General features: G+C 40.3%; 1 protein-coding gene across 1 annotated transcript; it reads left to right on the plus strand.

The window, feature by feature from the left end:
• Window positions 1–771: 771 nt before the first annotated feature.
• On the plus strand, window positions 772–12957 carry LOC113605706 (putative zinc finger protein 56). The gene is given in 3 exon segments (XM_027079245.1): window positions 772–786; window positions 7127–7253; window positions 11556–12957. Coding segments are annotated over 3 exon segments (927 nt in total). The 3' UTR covers window positions 12341–12957.
• Window positions 12958–19410: the final 6453 nt, after the last annotated feature.

Consider the following 19410-nt stretch of genomic DNA (forward strand, 5'->3'; position numbering starts at 1 on the left):
GGAATTGAAAGTTACCTTATTGTGATTATTATTGCACAGTGTTTACATGTGTAAAATAACGACATTCGATGACTCATATGTACACCATTCTTACTCATCAGTTATACCTCAGTAAAGCTAGAAAAAAAAAAGAAAGTGGGGGCTGTGCTGGACCAGGCTCCTGCGGGTGTTGCTCAACACAGGCCTCCCATTAGATCATTGAGGCATTTTTCATATACATGTTTTGTACCCTTTGACCAGAGATTTCACTTAATATTGTCAGTGTGGGGTCCAACCTCAATAATATTTGAGGTGCCCCAGGTGATTCGAATCTGGATGCATCATTGAACATCAGGACTCTGAGTCCCCCCATTCCTGAGGGCTGAGATCTGGACTGAGGGTGAGGGCTCTGCTCTGCGTGGGGATGGATCAGGGCTGGTCTGTGACCTGCAGGGGATCGTCGGGTCCAGCTGAGGTGCCCGCTGCTGCTGGGTACGTGAGGGCCTCACCAGGAGGGGAGCCTGATCTGAAGAAAGGGTGGGGAAACTCCTGTGTAGGTCTCTGTGTGGGAGTTACTGTCCTGAGCCCCTCCTGGGACAGTGGGCAGCAGAGGACCGTCTGTTCCCCATGCTGAGGGCTTCCCTGTGTGTGTGGTGGTGACTCAGGAAGGGGGTGTGTTGATTCTAAGCATTAAACGGCATGTTTCCAACTTTCAGGGTCAACATCTAAAGAGCATTGCTGCCTGGGTAAGAAGCCCGGAAGAGGAGGAAGAGGAAAGAAAAGGAGTCTGGAATGGCTCTTTCTCAGGTAAAGTTGTATTCTCAGCTGATTCTTCTGTCTGTCCTTCCTGAGATGCCCTTCTTTGGACTCACTAATCTCTGACTGTGAAGTATCCCGCCTGCCACCTGTACATTCACTGTCACCCGGTTCTTTCCCTCAGGGCCTGTCATCTCCACTTAGATCCCGTCTCCCCATGACCCAGTGACCTGGAACTTGTGAAGAGGCTCCGCTGGGTGTAGTCCTGGGCAGGGCTTCACACCCATGGATTAGAGATGTGGTGTTAGTGCTATTGGGCAGCCGGGATTTTTTAGGGCCCCATCTGGATGCACTGTCCGCTCTCTGTAAACAAGGGTAAAGATGCTGCACATGGAAGTCAGATACTAATATGCACAATACCTGGTAAAATCTGGAAATCATACCAATTGTGGGCAATTTGTTCAGACTTTTTTAAGGCAATTAAGCTAAACGAGTGAATCGCTGACTTCAAATCTTAATGATTGTGAATGGAATGGAAAGTTCAGAAACAGACATCAGTGATAGAGGGTGTTTTAGACCATTAGCAAATTTAGTCTTGAAATCAACCTAAATCTCTGACAATTGGAAATTCTTCATATCACTTTCATTACCTCCATTCCTCAGAGGTTGTCTTTCTTTTTTTTTTTTAATAAATTTATTTATTTTTGGCTGCATTGGGTCTTTGTTGCTGTGCGTGGGCTTTTCTCTAGTTGCGGCGAGCGGGGGCTCCTCTTCGTTGCGGTGCGTGGGCTTCTCATGGCGGTGGCTTCTCTTGTTGCAGAGCACGGGCTCTCGGTGTGCGGGCTTCAGTAGTTGTGGCTCGCAGGCTCTAGAGCGCAGGCTGAGTAGTTGTGGCGCACACATAACTACTTATTTGCTCCGCGGCATGTGGTATCTTCCTGGACCAGGGCTTCAACCCGTGTGCCCTGCATTGGCAGGTGGATTCTTAACCACTGTGCCACCAGGGAAGTCCCTCAGAGGTTGTCTTTTTACTCTGGGTTGTATCCTGTGACACAGAAGTTTTTACCTTTGCTGTAGGTAGATTTACAGCTTCATCTTTTTGCTGATAGATCTAGTTTCTCTGCACCATTTGTTATTGAGACTGCAGTTTCCCCTTCGTAATCTTGGCACCCTTGTCTATACATTTTATATATATTCAAAGGCTTATTTTTGATATTCTCGTCTGTTCCACTGGTTTATGTGTCTGTGTTTCTGCCAGTACAACATCATCTTGATTACTCTGTAATGTGTTTTGACATCCAAATATGATGGCCTCCATCTTCTTTTTCAAGAGTATTTTGGCTCTTTGGGATCCCTTGAGATTCCATATGAATTTTAGTATGATTTTTTCTATTACTGCAAACATTGCCGTTGAAATTTTGATAGGGGGTCCATTGCATCTGTAGAGCACTTTGGGTAATATGGTCATTTTAAGAATATTATGGTTTCCAATCCATGAGTACAGGATACGTTTCTATTTATTTGTATCTCCTTGGACTTCTTTTTGCAGCATTTAGTAGTTTTCAGTATACAAGTCTTGCACCTCCTTCGCTAATGCTTTCCTAAATATTCTGTTCCTTTTGATGCTATAGTAAATTGAATCGTTTTCTAATTTTCTTGGACATTGTTCATTGTGTACAGAAATGCAGCTGAGTTTTGCATGCTGATGTTTTATGCTCCAGCTTTTGTGAAGTTGTTCTTTGAAATAGTTGTTTTACTGTGGAACCTTTTTAGTTTGTACATCTATAACCTTGTCACCTAAAAGAAAAGGTAATTTTACTTCTTTTTCAATCTGAGTAGCTTAGAATTCTCTTTCTTGTCTAATGGCTCTAGCTAGGAAGTTTATTACTTTCTTGAACAGTAGTGCAGAGTGTGCATCTTTCCCTTTTTTTGTTGTAAGCATTTATCAGTGTAGACTTCCATTTTAGTACAGCTTTGGTTACCTGTGATAAATTTGGTATGCTGTGTTTTAATTTTTATTCAGATATTTTTCCCATTTCCTTATAATTTCCTCTTTGACCCACTGCTTCTCTAAGAATGAGGTGCTTAATTTCCACATTGGGGGGATTTTCCTGTTTTCCATCTGCTCTTTATTTCTAGTATCATTTCATTGTGCTTATTTATTTATTTATTTGGCCACTTCGGCTGGTGGGCTCTTAGTTCTCTGACCAGGGATTGAACCCGGGCCCTTGGCGGTGAAAGCACGGAGCCCTAACGACTGGACCGACAGGGAATTCCAAATTTCATTGTGTTTGGAGAAGATCTTTTTTTTATCACCTCAATCATCTTAAATTTGTTAAGATTTGTTTTGTGGTATAAGGTATGTTCCGTCTTGGAGAATGTTTCACATGTGCTCCCGAAGGATGTGTTTTCTGCTGTTGTTGGGTGGAGTGTTCTGTACATGTCTGTTAGGTACAGTTGTTCTATGGTGTTGTCCAATCTTCTGTTTCTTTATTGACCTTTTCGTTTTCATGCGTATGTAAAACTAGAGTCTTGAAGTCTCTTACTCACGTTTTGCTCTAGTCTATTTCTTTCTCTATTTCTGTTAATGTTTGCTCCATTTCACGGGGAGGTCTAATGTTAGATGTGTGTATATATATATATATATATATATATATATTTACTTATTTATAATTGTTATATCTTCTTGGTGATTTGTATCTTTTATTATTATATAATACCCTTTGTGTCTTGTGTCAGTTTTTCTCTTTAATTAAATTTGTCTGATATAAGATTGTCACCTCTGCTCTTTTTAACATGGAATATCTTTTTTTTTTAAGGTTATTTATTTATGTATTTATTTATTTTGGCTGCGTTGGGTCTTTGTTGCTCTGTGCGGGCTTTCTCTAGTTGTGGCGAGCAGGGGCTACTCTTCGTTGCAGTGCTCAGGCTTCTCATTGCGGTGGCTTCTCTTGTTGTGGAGTATGGGCTCTAGGTGCTCAGGCTTCAGTAGTTGCAGCATGCAGGCTCAGTAGTTGCGGCATGCGGGCCCTAGAGCACAGGCTCAGTAGTTGTGGTGCACGGGCTTAGTTGCTCTGCAGCATGTGGGATCTTCCCGGACCAGGGATCAAACCCATGACCCCTGCATTGGCAGGCTATTATTAACCACTGAGCCACCGGAAGTCCCGGAATATCTTTTTCATTCATTCACTTTTTGCCTTTCGATGTCCTTAGATTTGTAAATGTTCACTGCTTTTTCTCTTTGACCTGCTCTCTCTCTGTTTCTCACTCTAGGTCTCTGTTTTTCCTCCTGTTACTTCCTCTAGTGGTCCTTGCTCAGGCACACTGTACAGTGGTGAAAGGCAGGAGTCCAGGCCATCCCCCTTCACTCTACTGTAACTTTTGAGGGTATGCATTGGGTGTTTCCTTCTGATCATGATGTTTGTTGAAATCTTCTTGCTTAATAATGATATGTTTTTTCAATATTGTTTTTTGTGAAGATTTTTAATTCTACACGTAATTGTAAACTTTAATATTGTGATAATTTTTTTCTTAATCTATTTAATTAGTATATAACAGTAATAACTTTTCTAATTTTGAATCAGTGTTTTATGGGTGGAGTACACAGACTGTTTTGCATTTGTTAATACCTACTTGTGTACATTTTAGTGGATAAAATTTTATTTATATTTTTGACTCTAGGTATTTTATAGAGATTGGAATTTAAGTGTTCTACACTGTTCATGTTAGTACCATTTAGTGACATTGATACTTTTTCATGGTCCCAAAGGTGCTAAAATTCACATGAGTATCATTGATGATGGAAAAATGTTCACGAGAACTCCTCTCATTCCAGTTGATTGTGTGTTTACATATGTGTCCATGAGTTCATGGATTTGCAAGTCTATGTTTTGTTTTGTTTTTAATATTTATTTATTTATTTACTTGGTTGTGCCGGGTCTTAGTTCCGGCAGGTGGGCTCCTTAGTTGCAGCTCACAGGCTCTTTAGTTGCGGCACATGGGCTTCTTAGTTTCGGCATGCGAACTCTTAGTTGCCACATGCATGAGGGATCTAGTTCCCTGACTAGGGATTGAACCCGGGCCCCTTGCATTGAGAGTGTGGAGTCTTAACCAGTGCGCCACCAGGGAAGTCCCAAGTCTGTGGTTTTGATAAAAGACAACATGATTTCATAAGTCTGTGTTATACCTAATTGTAGTTCAATCAGTCTGTGTTATACCTAATTGTAGTTCCAATTGTATCTTTTTTTTAAAAAATTATTTATTTAATTTATTTATTTTCAGCTGCGTTGGGTCTTCGTTGCTGCACACGGGTTTTCTCTTGTTGCGGCGAGCAGGGGCTACTCTTCGTTGTGGTGTGCAGGCATCTCATTGCAGTGGCTTTTCTTGTTGTGGAGCACGGGCCCTAGGTGCGTGGGCTTCAGTAGTTGTGGCACATGGGCTGAGTAGTTGCAGCACGCAGGCTCTAGAGTGCAGGCGCAGTACTTGTGGCTCATGGGCTTAGTTGATCCGAGGCGTGTGAGATTTTCCCAGACCAGGGCTCGAACCCATGTCCCCTGCATTGGTAGGTGGATTCTTAACCACTGTGCCACCAGGGAACTCCCCCAATCGTATCTTAAATATATTCTTTGGCCTTGTATTTTTTTACACTATCATGTTAATGGTTCAAATGGTAGTAAGATTACTAACATTTTATGTGCATTTGTGTGTGTGTCCACATCTATAATGACGTTTTATGCCCTTCCATGGTGTTCTCCTTGAAGTTAAGTTTTCTCAGGTGACCCTCTATCCGTGTACCTTTAATTCTCTTTCTGTTACTTAAGTTTTTCTTTTTCTTTTTTTTTTTGCGGTACGCGGGCCTCACTGTTGTGGCCTCTCCCGTTGCAGAGCACAGGCTCCGGACGCGCAGGCTCAGCGGCCATGGCTCACGGGCCCAGCTGCTCCGCGGCATGTGGGATCTTCCCGGACCAGGGCACAAACCTGCATCCCCTGCATCGGCAGGCGGACTCTCAACCACTGCACCACCAGGGAAGCCCTAAGTTTTTCTTCTTGATCATCAAATCAAGAGCCAAACTTCCTTAGTTTATGTGCTTGTGTATTGTTTCTTAGTTTCTTGACCTGAATTGAGTTTCTCAGTGTGTTTCTGACAGTTTTCTCCTCTGTAACGTGGGAACAGATCTTTCTCTAATGAGCTCTGATGATGATTAAAAGCTTAACACCTGTAAAACATTTGCAGTAATGCTTAGTATATGTTAAATATGCAGACACCTTTAGTCATTGCTGTTGCTATCCTTATCATAATTTAAGATTTTGACTTTTCTTTAAAGCCACTGTTGGGGACTTCCCTGGCGGTCCAGTGGTTAATGGGCCTTCTGGGCTTCCCTGGTGGCTCAGTGATGGAGAATCTGCCTGCCAATGAAAGAGACATGGGTTTGAGCCCTGGTCCAGGAGGGTCCCACATGCTGCGGAGCAACTAGGCCCGTGTGCCACAACTACTGAGCCTGCACTCTAGAGCCCACAAGCCACAACTACTGAGCCTGCATGCCACAACTACTGAAGCCCGTGCTCCTAGAGCCTGTGCTCCACAATAAGAGAAGCCACCGCAATGAGAAGCCTGTGCACCGCAACGAAGAGTAGCCCCTGCTTGCCACAACTAGAGAAAGCCCACGCGCAGCAGTGAAGACCCAATGCAGCCAAAAATTAAATAAATAAATAAATGCATAAGTACGTAAATAAATTTATGAAAAAGAATGTGCCTTTCAATGCAGGGCACTCGGGTTCAATCCCTGGTTGGGGAACTGAGATCCCACATGCCGCAGGGCAACTAAGGCCATGCGCCGCAACTACTGAGCCCGTGAGTCACAACTACTGAAATCCAAGTGCTCTGGAGCCTGCGCACCACAGCAGATTGCCTGCATGCTGCAACAAAAGATCCTGCACACTGCAACGAAAGCTCCCGCATGCTGCAATGAAGATCCCGAGTGATGCAACGAAGACCCAATGCAGCCAAAAAAAAAAAGCCACTGTTGACTCTGTCATCCTTGAAGATACCACTCATAGCGTAGCTTACCTAGATATTAAATATCACTCAGTGTGTAAAATATAATATATAACACTTCTGCATAGACAATCCATTGTTGAATTTTATTTGTATGTATTTTATGTATTGACTACAAAAGGAAAAAATCCATTGATTGATGGGGGATATCATAATGTTAAGAAAAAGCCTAAGAAATTAAATTAGAGAATGACAATTTCCTTCACATAGCTTTACATGGATCTGTCAGAATATTTACTTCAACTGAATTGATCCTTACTCCTCTGTCCTCTTCTCATTTTGTGCGAAAATAAGAATCTCCTCAGGGCTCTTTGGTTAAATGTGTTTTCATTTCAGACACAGTTGACCTTCAAGGATGTGGCCATAGAATTCTCTCAGGAGGAATGGGAATGCCTGGACCCTGCTCAGAGGGTCTTGTACAGGGACGTGATGCTGGAGACCTACAGGAACCTGGTCTCCCTAGGTGAGGATAACTTCCCTCTAGAAGTTGGGCTCTGCCCTTGGGTATCCTTCCATTTTCTCTTGGGAGGCCCTGTTTGCTTGACTGATCCAAAATCCCTATTATCTCAGACATTGAAAAGCTTCATGATGTGGCATCAGGAGTTTAATCCTACCTTTCCTTAGATGATCTCCCCACTTCATGATTTATCAGGGGTTGTTTCAGAGCTTATGTATTCATAAAGCTGAATGGTAAACTTTTAATATACCCACGTTCCTATTTTTCTACTCCTGTGCTTTTGAGTTAGGAGTTCTAGGAAGTGAGCTACATTTCTGCATTTTATACTGTTCCGTGTGCATTCAGAAGGAGGGGAAAAGTGGGTGAATTTTTGAAATATTTTTCTAGATTCATTTGTAATCTTCAGTTGAACAAAGAATTAGAGTTCTGGAAAAGTCACAGGAAATCACCTTTCTTTCTTCTTGTGTGGAGGGATTTCTGTTTCTCAGCTGAATATTTTACTCACTTTGTAGCAAGAGAAAGAGTGCTGGGCTGTTGAGAGTGATGTGAATGCCTTTGAGCATGTATCAAAGTGTGAACATAGGTCAGATCTCAGAAAGGCCGAGAGGAAACCTCGTTATTAATAGTGTTTGGTTAACTCTCCCCTCATCAGAGAGTTCTGTGGGAATACAGAAGATAATTTATTATTGTGAACCCTCAGAGGAAATTTTTCTTCTCCCCAACTTACCACGTTGTCCTTCAGCATGTAAAATGTGTTCTTTTACCCTCCAGTGGTACTGCAACTCTACCAGAGACAAAGGCAAAGTCTTTATCGTGATCTACCACACTCTGCCATCTTGTACCTGTGAACTAGTTGTTGCTTGACCTTGAGTAGCATGAGGTGGGATTTTTTTAAAGGGGTCTCCTACCCCCTCATCTCTCCTTCAGGGCATGATTCCACTGGATGCTTAGTTCTCAGTCCACATGGATAAGAGCTGATGCCTCCAGACTAATCCCTGAACCTTTCTTGGTTCCATCCCCATTGGATGTTTTTAGAAGACCCAGACAGAAGATGGGAAAACACTGGCTGCTCTTTGATTCCATCTGGTACCTCACAACCTGCATGGAGCTGTCTCAAGTCCTGTCTACTTCTTTTGTTCTCCTCTTGCCACACAGTTCAGGGATGTGTGTCCTAGCCCTGTTGGTTGGATCTTCTGTTATTGTTACTTAGGAAAACTGTAAGGACAGTGTACAGAGAGATCCTCTTTTAATTTTTTTATTTTGTTTTTATTTTTTATATTAATTTGGTTGTGCCAGGTCTTAGTTGCAGCAGGAGGGTTCCTTAGTTGTGGCATGCGAATTTTTAGTTGTGGCGTGCATGTGGGCTCTTGTTCCTTGCATTGGGAACGCAGAGTTTTAACCACTGTGCCACCAGGGAAGTCCCGAGATCCTCTTTTTAATCCCCAGTCCCTCATGGGGGGAATGTGTGCATCTTTCAGGCTTTTTGTTTGGCATCTGTGGGTAGAGTGCATGGTTCCATCTGAAGGTCCTATAATATCTGACAAACATATCTTGTATTTTTTTCACTCGTGTACTGCTCTACCTAGTCTACCTTCCTGATTTTGTATTCTCCTAAGTTTGCATGATTTTGCCTTTGAAACTTGCTTTTTAAAAATATTTTTATATTTTTATTTTTATTTTTTTTTTGGTGATATGCAGGCCTCCCACTGCTGTGGCCTCTCCCGTCGCGGAGCACAGGCTCCGGACGCGCAGGCCCAGTGGCCATGGCCCACGGGCCCAGCTGCCCCACGGCATGCAGGATCCTCCCGGACCGGGGCACGAACCTGCGTCCCCTGCATCGGCAGGCGGACTCCCAACCACTGTGCCACCAGGGAAGCCCTGAAACTTGCTTTTGAAATACATAGTCCTGGACTTACCTGGTGGCACAAAAATAAATAAATAAATAAATAAATAAATAAATTCATTTTAAAAAAGAAATACATATCTTCCCCTTTGGTAATCATAAGTTTGTTTTCTATGTCTGTGAGTCTCTTTTTATTTTGTAAATAAGTTCATTTGTACCCTTTTTTTTAAAGATTCCACATATAAGCCATATCACATGATATTTGGCTTTCTCTGTCTGGCTTACTTCACTTAGTATGATAATCTCTAGGTCCATCCATGTTGCTTCAAACAGCATTATTTCATTCTTTTTTATGGCTTAGTAATATTCCATGGCATATATATATGACATCTTCTTTATACATTCACCTGTTGATGGACAGTTAGGTTGCTTCCATGTCTTGCCTATTGTAAATAGTGCTGCTATTAACACTGCAGTGTATGTATCTTTTTCAATTAGTGTTTTTGGGTGGGTTTTTTTAAAAAATAAATTTATTTTATTTATTTATTTTGCCTGCATTGGGTCTTTGTTGCTGCCCATGGGCTTTCTCTAGTTGCGGAGAGCGGGGGCTACTCTTTGTTGTGGTGCACGGGATTTTCACTGCAGTGGCTTCTCTCATTGCGGAGCCTGGGCCCTAGGCACATGGGCTTCAGTAGTTGTGGCACGTGGGCTCAGTAGTTGTGGCTCGCGGGCTCTAGAGTGCAGGCTCAGTAGTTGTGCACAGGCTTAGTTGCTCCTCGGCATGTGGGATCTTCCCGGACCAGGGCTTGAACCTGTGTCCCCTGCGTTGGCGGGTGGATTCCTAGCCACTCACCACCAGGGAAGTCCTTGTTGTTTTGATATTAAATTGTATGAGCTGTTTGTTTATTTAGGAGATTAACCCTTTTTCAGTTGCATCATTTGCAAATATTTTCTCCCATTCTGTGGGTTGTCTTTTCATTTTGTTTATGGCTTCCATTTCTGTGCAGAGGCTTTTGAGTTTAATTAGATCCAATTTCTTTATTTTTGTTTTACTTTCCATTACTCTAGTAGGTGGATCCAAAAAGATACTGCTCCGGTTAATGTTAAAGTGTTCTGCCTATGTTTTCCACTGTTCTGTACTTTTAGAATGTTTTATGCTTCTTCATAGGTACATAGTTTTATAAGAGGTATTTAGAAAAATATTTGGTTGATTAAATTGTTTTGTCAAATTCTTCACTTTCTTTGTGCTAGATTAGTTTTCCAATTCAAAACTGTCATGTGCTTTGGGGTCATGGTGGAAAAATACACTTTATTTGATAGCTAATACCAGTTTGTTTAATGTGAGAGTTTTTGTCATAGGTTGTTTGAAAATAGGGTGCTCTAAAATAATTAGAATTACCTCTGATCACTTTTTCTTTAGTAAAGAATCCTATTCTTTTTAAAAAAAATTTATTTATTTTTATTTTTGGCTGCGTTGGGTCTTCGTTGCTGTGCATGGGCTTTCTCTAGTTGCAGTGAGCGGGGGCCACTCTTCATTGTGGTGTGCAGGCTCCTCATTGTGGTGGCTTCTCTTGTTGCGGAGCATGGGCTGTAGGCATGCGGGCTCACTAGTTGCAGCACATGGGCTCAGTAGTTGTGGCTCTCAGGCTCTAGGGTGCAGGCTCAGTAGTTGTGGCACACGGGCTTAGTTGCTCCGTGGCATGTGGGATCTTCCTGGACCAGGGCTCGAACCCGTGTCCCCTGCATTGGCAAGCGGATTCTTACCACTGAGCCACCAGGGAAGCCACAAGAATCCTGTTTTTTTTGCTTTACTACAGTTTTAAGATCATTGTAGGTAGTTTCTTAACTCTCTTTGAAATAAGTACTATTTTTAGAGTAGTATCATGTATGTAACTTGAAATATTTATTTATGAATTACAATGTGTTGGATACATATGATTCTTTGTATCTTGTAGATATTTCTCGTATACATGTGATAAAGAAATTACATCTAAAAGCAAACACTGATAGAGAAGAAGTATTCCAAACCATAATGCTGCGAAGACATGAAAGGAATGAAATCAAACATTTTTACCTCAAGGTTGTCCAGGAAAATATTTATGACCTTGAGTCTCAGCGGAGAGCTGAGGTAAGAAATTACAAAGGCATGACTATAACCCATAACCAAAATCTCACTGGTAAGAGAGATGGACATGGTAGAAGTACTGCAGGAGTTGAGCTTATTGAAAACAGCCTTGCCTTAAGCTTTCTGGATGACCTGCATATTTTTAAAAGTGAAGAGAAAATTAATGAGTTTAATCAAGCTGACAAGACTATTAGCAGTAATGCCTTATGTTCACCACTTCAAGGAATTTCTTCTGGTGTCCAAACCAACATTTCTAATATACATGAGAGTGATTTTATGCATCCATCATTACTGACAAAATACCAGAAAGCACCCAGGGAAAGACCTTACAAATGTAATCTGTGTGGCAAAACCTTTTTTCAGGGATCACACCTCAGTAGACATCAGATCATCCATACCAGAGAGAAATTACATAAATGTGATATGTGTGAAAAAGTCTTTAGTCTAAATTCAAACCTTATAGTTCATCAGAGAATTCATACTGGAGAGAAACCTTACAAATGTAATGAATGTGTAAAGGTGTTTAGTCAGAAATCAAACCTTGTAGTTCATGAGAGAATTCACACTGGAGAGAAACCTTACAAATGTAGCGAGTGTGGCAAGGTCTTTAATCAAAAACAAATCCTTGCAACTCATCAGAGAATTCATACTGGAGAGAAACCTTACAAATGCAATGAGTGTGGGAAAACGTTTAGTCAGGGCTCAAAACTCAGGCGTCATCAGATAATCCATACAGCAGAGAAGTTACATAAATGTCATATATGTTGCAAGGCCTTTAGTAGAAATTCAGACCTTGCAGTTCATCAGAGAATTCATTCTGGAGAGAAACTCCACAAATGTAATGAGTGTGGCAAGATCTTTAGTCGGAAGTCAAACCTTGCAGTTCATAAGAGAATTCATACTGGAGAGAAACCTTACAACTGTAATGAGTGCAGCAAGGTCTTTCGTCAAAAAGGCACCCTTGCAAAGCATCAGAGAATTCATAATGGAGGGAAACCTTTCAAAAATAATGAGTGTTGAAAAGACCTTACTCACACCTGAACCCTCATTACACATCAGATAATAAATACAGAGGGGAAACCATATTAATGTGATATATATGGGAAGATCCTCATTCAAAACTGACAGTTTAAATTCATGGGAGATTCATAGTGGGAGGAAACATGCACGTTCATGACTGTGGCAAAACCTCTCTTACCATCAGATAAGCCATACTGGACGGTAATCGTAGAAATGTCATAAATGTCTCATAGTTTTTAGTCAAAATTTGTACCTTAAGGTGCACCAAAAACTTCATACTGGAGAGAAACCTTACAAATATAATGAGTATGGCAAATCATTTATTGTACTTTGAAGTCTAACTTAGTATCAGGTAATCCATATTGGTGAGGGACTTTAAGCCAGGGTTTTAGCAAGTGTACACATCTTAGCTTCATTGGAAAAGTCATACTGGAGAAATATCAGGTAAATGTATTTACTTTGACCAGGACTTTAGGCAACAAATTCATTCACCAAATAATTCATTCTGGAGATTATTACCTCACAAATGCAATGAATGGGAAAAACCTTTACTTGGGGCTCACATTTCATCAATCATCAGATAATCTATACGCGACAGGACATTACAGATGTACTGAATATGGCAAAGCTTTTTGCTTGTGCCTTAAACTGAGGGTTCACCAAATACTTCATACTTTAAAATGCAATAGGGACTTCCCTGGTAGGGCAGTGGTTAAGAATACACCTGCCAATGCAGGGGACACAGGTTTGAGCCCTGGTCCGGGAAGATTACACATGCCACGGAGCAACTAAGCCAGTGTGCCACAACTACTGAGCCTGTGCTCTAGAGCCCGCGAGCGACAACTACTGAGCCTGTGAACCACAACTACTGAAGCCCGTGTGCCTAGAGCCCCGTGCTCTGCAACAAGAGAAGTCACCACAATGAGAAGCCCGCACACCACAGTGAAGTATAGCCCCCGCTCGCTGCATCTAGAGCAGCTAGAGAAAGCCCGCGCACAGCAATGAAGACCCAATGCAGCAAAAAAAAAAAAAAAGTAAAGTAAATAAAATGCAATAAATATGGCAATGTTTCAAATTATTACTTACTTGTCGCTAGATATCAGAATATTTATCCTGGAGAGAAACCACACAGATGCAATAAAATTTAATCACTCTCCTCATCACCCTGGTTGAATCCTGTTTCTTTTACCAACACAGTTTTATCCTGTCTTGGTGCTTTACAATAAACGCTAAGAATGCACCATTAGGCTGTCAGGGTGGAAAGAATCTATAGCAATTTCTTTCGAATATGGAATCAAACAACATATAATTTGGGGATTATATACTCATAATTTGTACTTGATTATTCCCTCCACTCTATTCCAGAATATTCAGATGGCTATAATGCAAGTAGCATAGCAGTTTATTTCAGACTCTGAATTTTATTGACATGCAAAAATTGAACAGGGTAAATTTAAAGATCTGATTGGTTGTATTGAATGATTCATGAATTGGGCAGTATCCCACCTAGAAATTAAAGAGGTCCTAAACGGTGCTGTACAAATTGGAAGGCTTTTATAGGCAGTAACTTGGTGGGATAAGAATGTTATTAGTAAAAGAAAAGGTTCTTTCAGGCAAGATTACCTTTTCTGGGGGAAAGTAGCACCAAAGTCTTAGTCTTATCCTGCAGATTACCTCACTAATGTTCAGGAAACTCCAGAGTGATTGGTTTAAGGTGACATTCCTGCGAGGGGTGAAACTGCAATTACTTCTTGGTTTTCTGTCTTGGGGGCAAGTGAGTCCACCTTGTGAATGTGTGTGCAACCTCATCCCTATTCATGAATATGCGGTGTATGAATGTATTTCTTCATGATCTTTTTTGTGCCCAGTAAATCTAACATCGTGCACCTTGATTTACATGAAGGAAAAATAGGAACATAGAAGCACATAAAAAATATTAGAAAAATTTAAAATCATCCAGTTTCACTTTTGTCCTTGAACCGCTCAGTAAAATAATTTGAAAATAACAATGTTCCTGAGTATTAACACTAAACAATATACAATGGGAAGATTTTTGCTTGATAGATAAACTAGAAATTTCACATAGCACCACCAAAACCGTTTTTTGTTGTTGCTGGTTTGCACTTGTGGCTATTCACTGGGATAGGGTGGAACTCCACGCAAAGGCTAGTTTGGTCATTTAGATTGATATTAATGTTGAAGTGTTATGAGAATGTTTGTTATGTAATTCCGCTTTCTAGGGGGACAGGGAAGAATACCAAGGTGTTCAAAAAATGGTTTGACATAACAGGGAATGATTAATGACTTGATGTATTAAGGTGATTACTGGATCGGGCTTAGGGAAGGCTAACCAGTTATGTTTTGAACTTCCAGTTGGTATCAAAGAAGGAAGCCCTCAGACTTGATCTTCTTCACCACATAGGCCAAATAAGGAGAGGTTATGGTGAATCTTAATATATAGTTGTAAGTAGGCAAACATCAAAAAATGATGTGAGACTCTTTAATAAAACACTGGAGGGGTGGGATAGGGAGGGTGGGAGGGAGGGAGACACAAGAGGGAAGAGATATGGGAACATATGTATATGTATAACTGATTCACTTTGTTATAAAGCAGAAACTAACACAACATTGTAAAGCAATTATACTCCAATAAAGATGTAAAAATAAATAAATAAAAAATAAAACACTGGATGTTTACTCTTGAAAATCCTGTTTTCTTGGTTAGGAAAGACCACACTTTTCTTTATGCTACTAATTTATTTCATTTCTTTTCCTGCACCACATGTACATTCCATTGTTCAAGTTGGATTATTTTGTTTTATTTTTTGGCCGGCTGCTAAAAAATGGATGTGGACAGATGAATGGATATATGTGGTACACGTATACAATGGAGTGCTACTCGGCCATAAAAGAATGAAATAATGCCATTTTGGGGAACATGGGTGGAGCTAGACATTATCACACTGAGTGAAGAAAGTCAGGAAGAGAAAGATAGATACCATATGATATCACTTATCTGTGGAATCTGAAATATGACACAGGGAATTCCTCCTCAGTCCATTGGTTTGGACTTGGCGCTTTCACTGCGGCGGCCCAGGTTTGATCCCTGGTCCGGGAACTAAGATCCCGCAAGCCAAGCAGTGGAGCAAAAAATATAAAAAATAAAATAATAAAATGCGACCGAAACGAACCTATCTATGAAGCAGAAACAGACTTACAGGCATAGAGAATAGACTTGTGGTTGCCAAGGGGGAGGAGAGGTAGGGGAGGGATGGACCGGGAGTTTGGGGCTAGTAGATGCAAACTATTATATATAGAATGGATGGACAACAAGGTCCTACTGTAGATCACAGGGAACTATGTTCAATGTTCTGGGTTAAACTGTAATGGAGAAGAATATAAAAAAGAATGTAGGGAGTTTCCTGGTGATCTAGGGGTTAGGATTCGGGGCTTTTACTACTGTGGCCCAGGTTCAATCCCTGGTCAGGGAACTGAGATCCAACAAGCTAAGCAGCAGCACCAAAAAAAAAAAAAAAATCAATTTGGTTTTTGGAAATGCTGTAAAGGTTTTATTTAGATAAGTTGTCTAAGATATCTTTATACTAGTTTACTAAAAATTAATGTCTAGAAATGCTTAGTTGATGATATAACTAAACAACTTACTAGAGAATCAATTATCCAAAGACTATTAAAATTTGTATTTCAAATTACAGTATTAAGCAGTATGTTCCATGATTAATTTTCTAGTAAGTAAAATGTTTTTTATACACTTTTTGTTTTTGCATTATTATTTCCTCCCTTGCATATTTCCCTTGTTTTGCAACAAGGGGTGTATAAATCAGTGGGTTGTTTTGGGACTTTTGTGATGTGATAATGCATATAAGCAATGACACAAAGTAGGTGTACTGTAAACATGATGGAAGAGTTATTTCGGGGCTTTAGTTCAATGAAAGAACTGAAATGGCAAAACGGTGCCATGAAATCTTTTTTTCTGGGAGTTGGCTATGGTTAGGTGCTTGAAAAGCAAGTGTGTGGAGGTAAAGAAGCATGCAGTGAAGAGAATGAAAATATCATGATACATAAGAAAGAAAGACCGAAAGAATCCAAGTATGGTCTGTGACAAGGAGATAATCCCCATTGCCAAATTCCTGGAAGTCATTCTGTCCTTTCCCAGTGATGTATTCACATTCATTGCCAGAGGATCTTACAGAGAAAAGATTTGTTCTGTTTAGCATGACAACTGACACCTGATATCCTCCACTTAGGGTTTCTTCCCATCCCCAAATGATACATTTTTCTTTGATAAGTTCTTGATTTTGATTAGTGAGAGTCACTGTTATTATTGCTTTATGCATAATAAGATATTGGATTTTCATCTCTGAAGAAAAGTACTATTTATTATTTCATGAATGAAGCAGCTTGGCACAATGACAGGTTTAAAGACTTATTTAGTCCCATCCCAGCAAGTGGGTAAATCAGGAATTGAATCCATGTTGACTGGCTTCAAAGAGAGGTATCTTAACCATTTTGCTACTCTAATAAGCCAAGTTATTTAAATCCTTCAACCACACAACATCTATCGTCAATTTTACGAGTATAACTTGCCATTTTTAAATCGACTATCGTCATATATAATTGTGGTTATGGTAACTTCCTATGATGTCAATCCAGTTATACCTCTTTCATTGCAATTCGCTTTATTGTGCTTCAAGATACTGCATTTTTTTTTTTTACAAATTACAGTTTTCTGGCAACTTTGCATGGAGAAAGTCTTTGGGCCGTTTTTCTGACAGCCACTTTGTGTCTCTGTGTCACATTTTGGCAATTCTCCGAAAGTTTCAAATGTTTTCATTATTATTAAATTTGTTGTGGCATCTGTGTAAAAAAATAAATCCGCACAGCTCACACCCATGTTGTTAAAGGTTACTTGTAGCTGTGTGGGGTTCTGTTTTCCTCATTCTGTTCCTTTGGTCTGTGTGTCTGTCCCTCAACAAATCCCACACAATCTTGATTACTGTTACTATATTAGAAATCTTGAGATCATGTGGAATGATTCCAGCCACTTCAGTATTTTTGTGATGCTGTAGCTCTTCTCGTTCTTTTGCCTTTCTATATTAATTTTAGAATAATATTGGTTGTTCTATAAAAATCTAGATTGGAAATGCATTATACCTGTATGACAATTTGGGGTAATTTAACAATATTTAGATGTTGTTTTCCAATCAATGAATATGATATGTCATATTCAATATGGAATGTCATAAGTAAATGTAAGTAAAAGTTCATCATTGACTTCTTTCATTACTGTTTCATGAAAGTCAGTGTTTTGTTAGATTTACTCATTTTTATTGTTTCTTTTTTGAACATTCAAACATGATATTATATTTTTAATTTCAGTTTCCATTTGTAAATTGCTAGTATATACAATTATAGTAGATTTTTGGGCGTTCTTATATCATGACATCTTGCAAATTGCAGTTTTTCTCTCAGTTTCTGTAGACTCCTTTGACTTTCTACACACATCATTCCATTAAATTTCATGTATTATTGAATTATTTAATGTATTTAATTATTTTTGACCGTCCCTTATAGAACAGAAGCTATCTGAAAGCAGGGTATTGATTTTATCTGCTGGATCATCAGTGAGGGAATCATTCACGACTGACACGATGAGTGAATCCATGTTGCCAGTGTAAACAAGGGTGCTGGAATGCACAGGCTCATTGACCAGTAGCTTTAATGGTCACGGAAGTATTTGTGGCAGTGGATTCCTTACTCCTGTGACATTACAACCTAACATTCTGAACATTTGACATAAATTCTCATGCTATATTTTGTTAACGCGGTGTGAATTCTAGGCAACATGTGCTCAACAGCTGTTAACTCATCACTTAAGTCATGTTTTCATAAAGTCTTTTTAAGCCACAAAATGTTTTTTTAAATTTATTTATTTTAAATTTTTGGCTGCGTTGGGTCTTCGTTGCTGTGCACGGGCTTTCTCTAGTTGCGGTGAGCGTGGGCTGCTCTTCGTTGTGGTACATGGGCTCCTCATTGTGGTGGCTTCTCTTGTTGCAGAGCACGGGCTCTAGGTGCGCGGGCTCAGTAGTTGCAGCACAGGGGCTTAGTAGTTGTGGCTCGCAGGCTCTAGAGCCCAGGCTCAGTAGTTGTGGCGCACGAGCTTAGTTGCTCTGCCGCATGTGGGATCTTCCTGGACTCGAACCCATGTCCCCTGCATTGGCAGGTGGATTCTTAACCACTGCGACACCAGAGAAGTCCTAAGCCACAAAATTTTGAATTCAAGATTCTTTCTGAAAGGCTTCATTCTGTACCCATCAGAAAATAATAATCCTGTTTATCAGGAACGCCTGGAGAATGGTGACTGAAAGAAGTTGGAGGTTTATCATTCTCACATAAGAGGAAGTCCAGGGGGCGAAGTTTGTGATGTGATGGGTCCTTTGCCCCTTCTGTCTCCATGAGCACTTAGTCTTTACTTTGCTTGTAGCAACATGGCTGCTCGATGACCAAGAAGGGTGACGATTGAGAACAAAACCCTTTTCATTTTCAGATTTTGTCTCGTTTTCAGCGAAACGTTAGTCTCACATGTTTTTCTAAATATTACCTACTTTTTAAGTGGCCATCATAGTTTTAATAAGAAATGTGAATTTTTGAATTTCGTATTTCCACCTAAAGAACAGAGAAAAGTAAAGGGAAAAGATGTTAGGGACAGAGTATGTGAATGGAGTTTGTTCTTTATCCTGAGAATGAGATAATAGATGCTTACTAAACTTATTTCGGTAATTATTTCAATCTATGTAAGTCAGAACATCATGCTGTACAACTTAAACTCACACAGTGATGTAAGTCAAATACGTATCAAAACTGGGGGAGGGGGGAGCGGAATGTGATTTTAAATAAAGGCAAAACACTTTAGCAAAAAGAACAAGGCAATTTATAACAATTTAAAAAAAGTATTGCATTTTTTTTTGTTTTTTTGTTTTTTGCTTGTTTGTTTGTTTTTTCGCGGTACGCGGGCCTCTCACTGTTGTGGCCTTTCCCTTTGCGGAGCACGGGCTCCAGACGCGCAGGCTCAGCGGCCATGGCTCACGGGCCCAGCCGCTCCGCGGCATGTGGGATCTTTCCGGACCGGGGCACAAACCCGTGTACCCTGCATCGGC

The sequence above is a fragment of the Aethalodelphis obliquidens genome, unplaced genomic scaffold, assembly GCF_003676395.1.
Source record: "Aethalodelphis obliquidens isolate GAN/ISIS:26980383/991018 unplaced genomic scaffold, ASM367639v1 scaffold43, whole genome shotgun sequence".
NCBI classification, from domain to species: domain Eukaryota; kingdom Metazoa; phylum Chordata; class Mammalia; order Artiodactyla; family Delphinidae; genus Aethalodelphis; species Aethalodelphis obliquidens.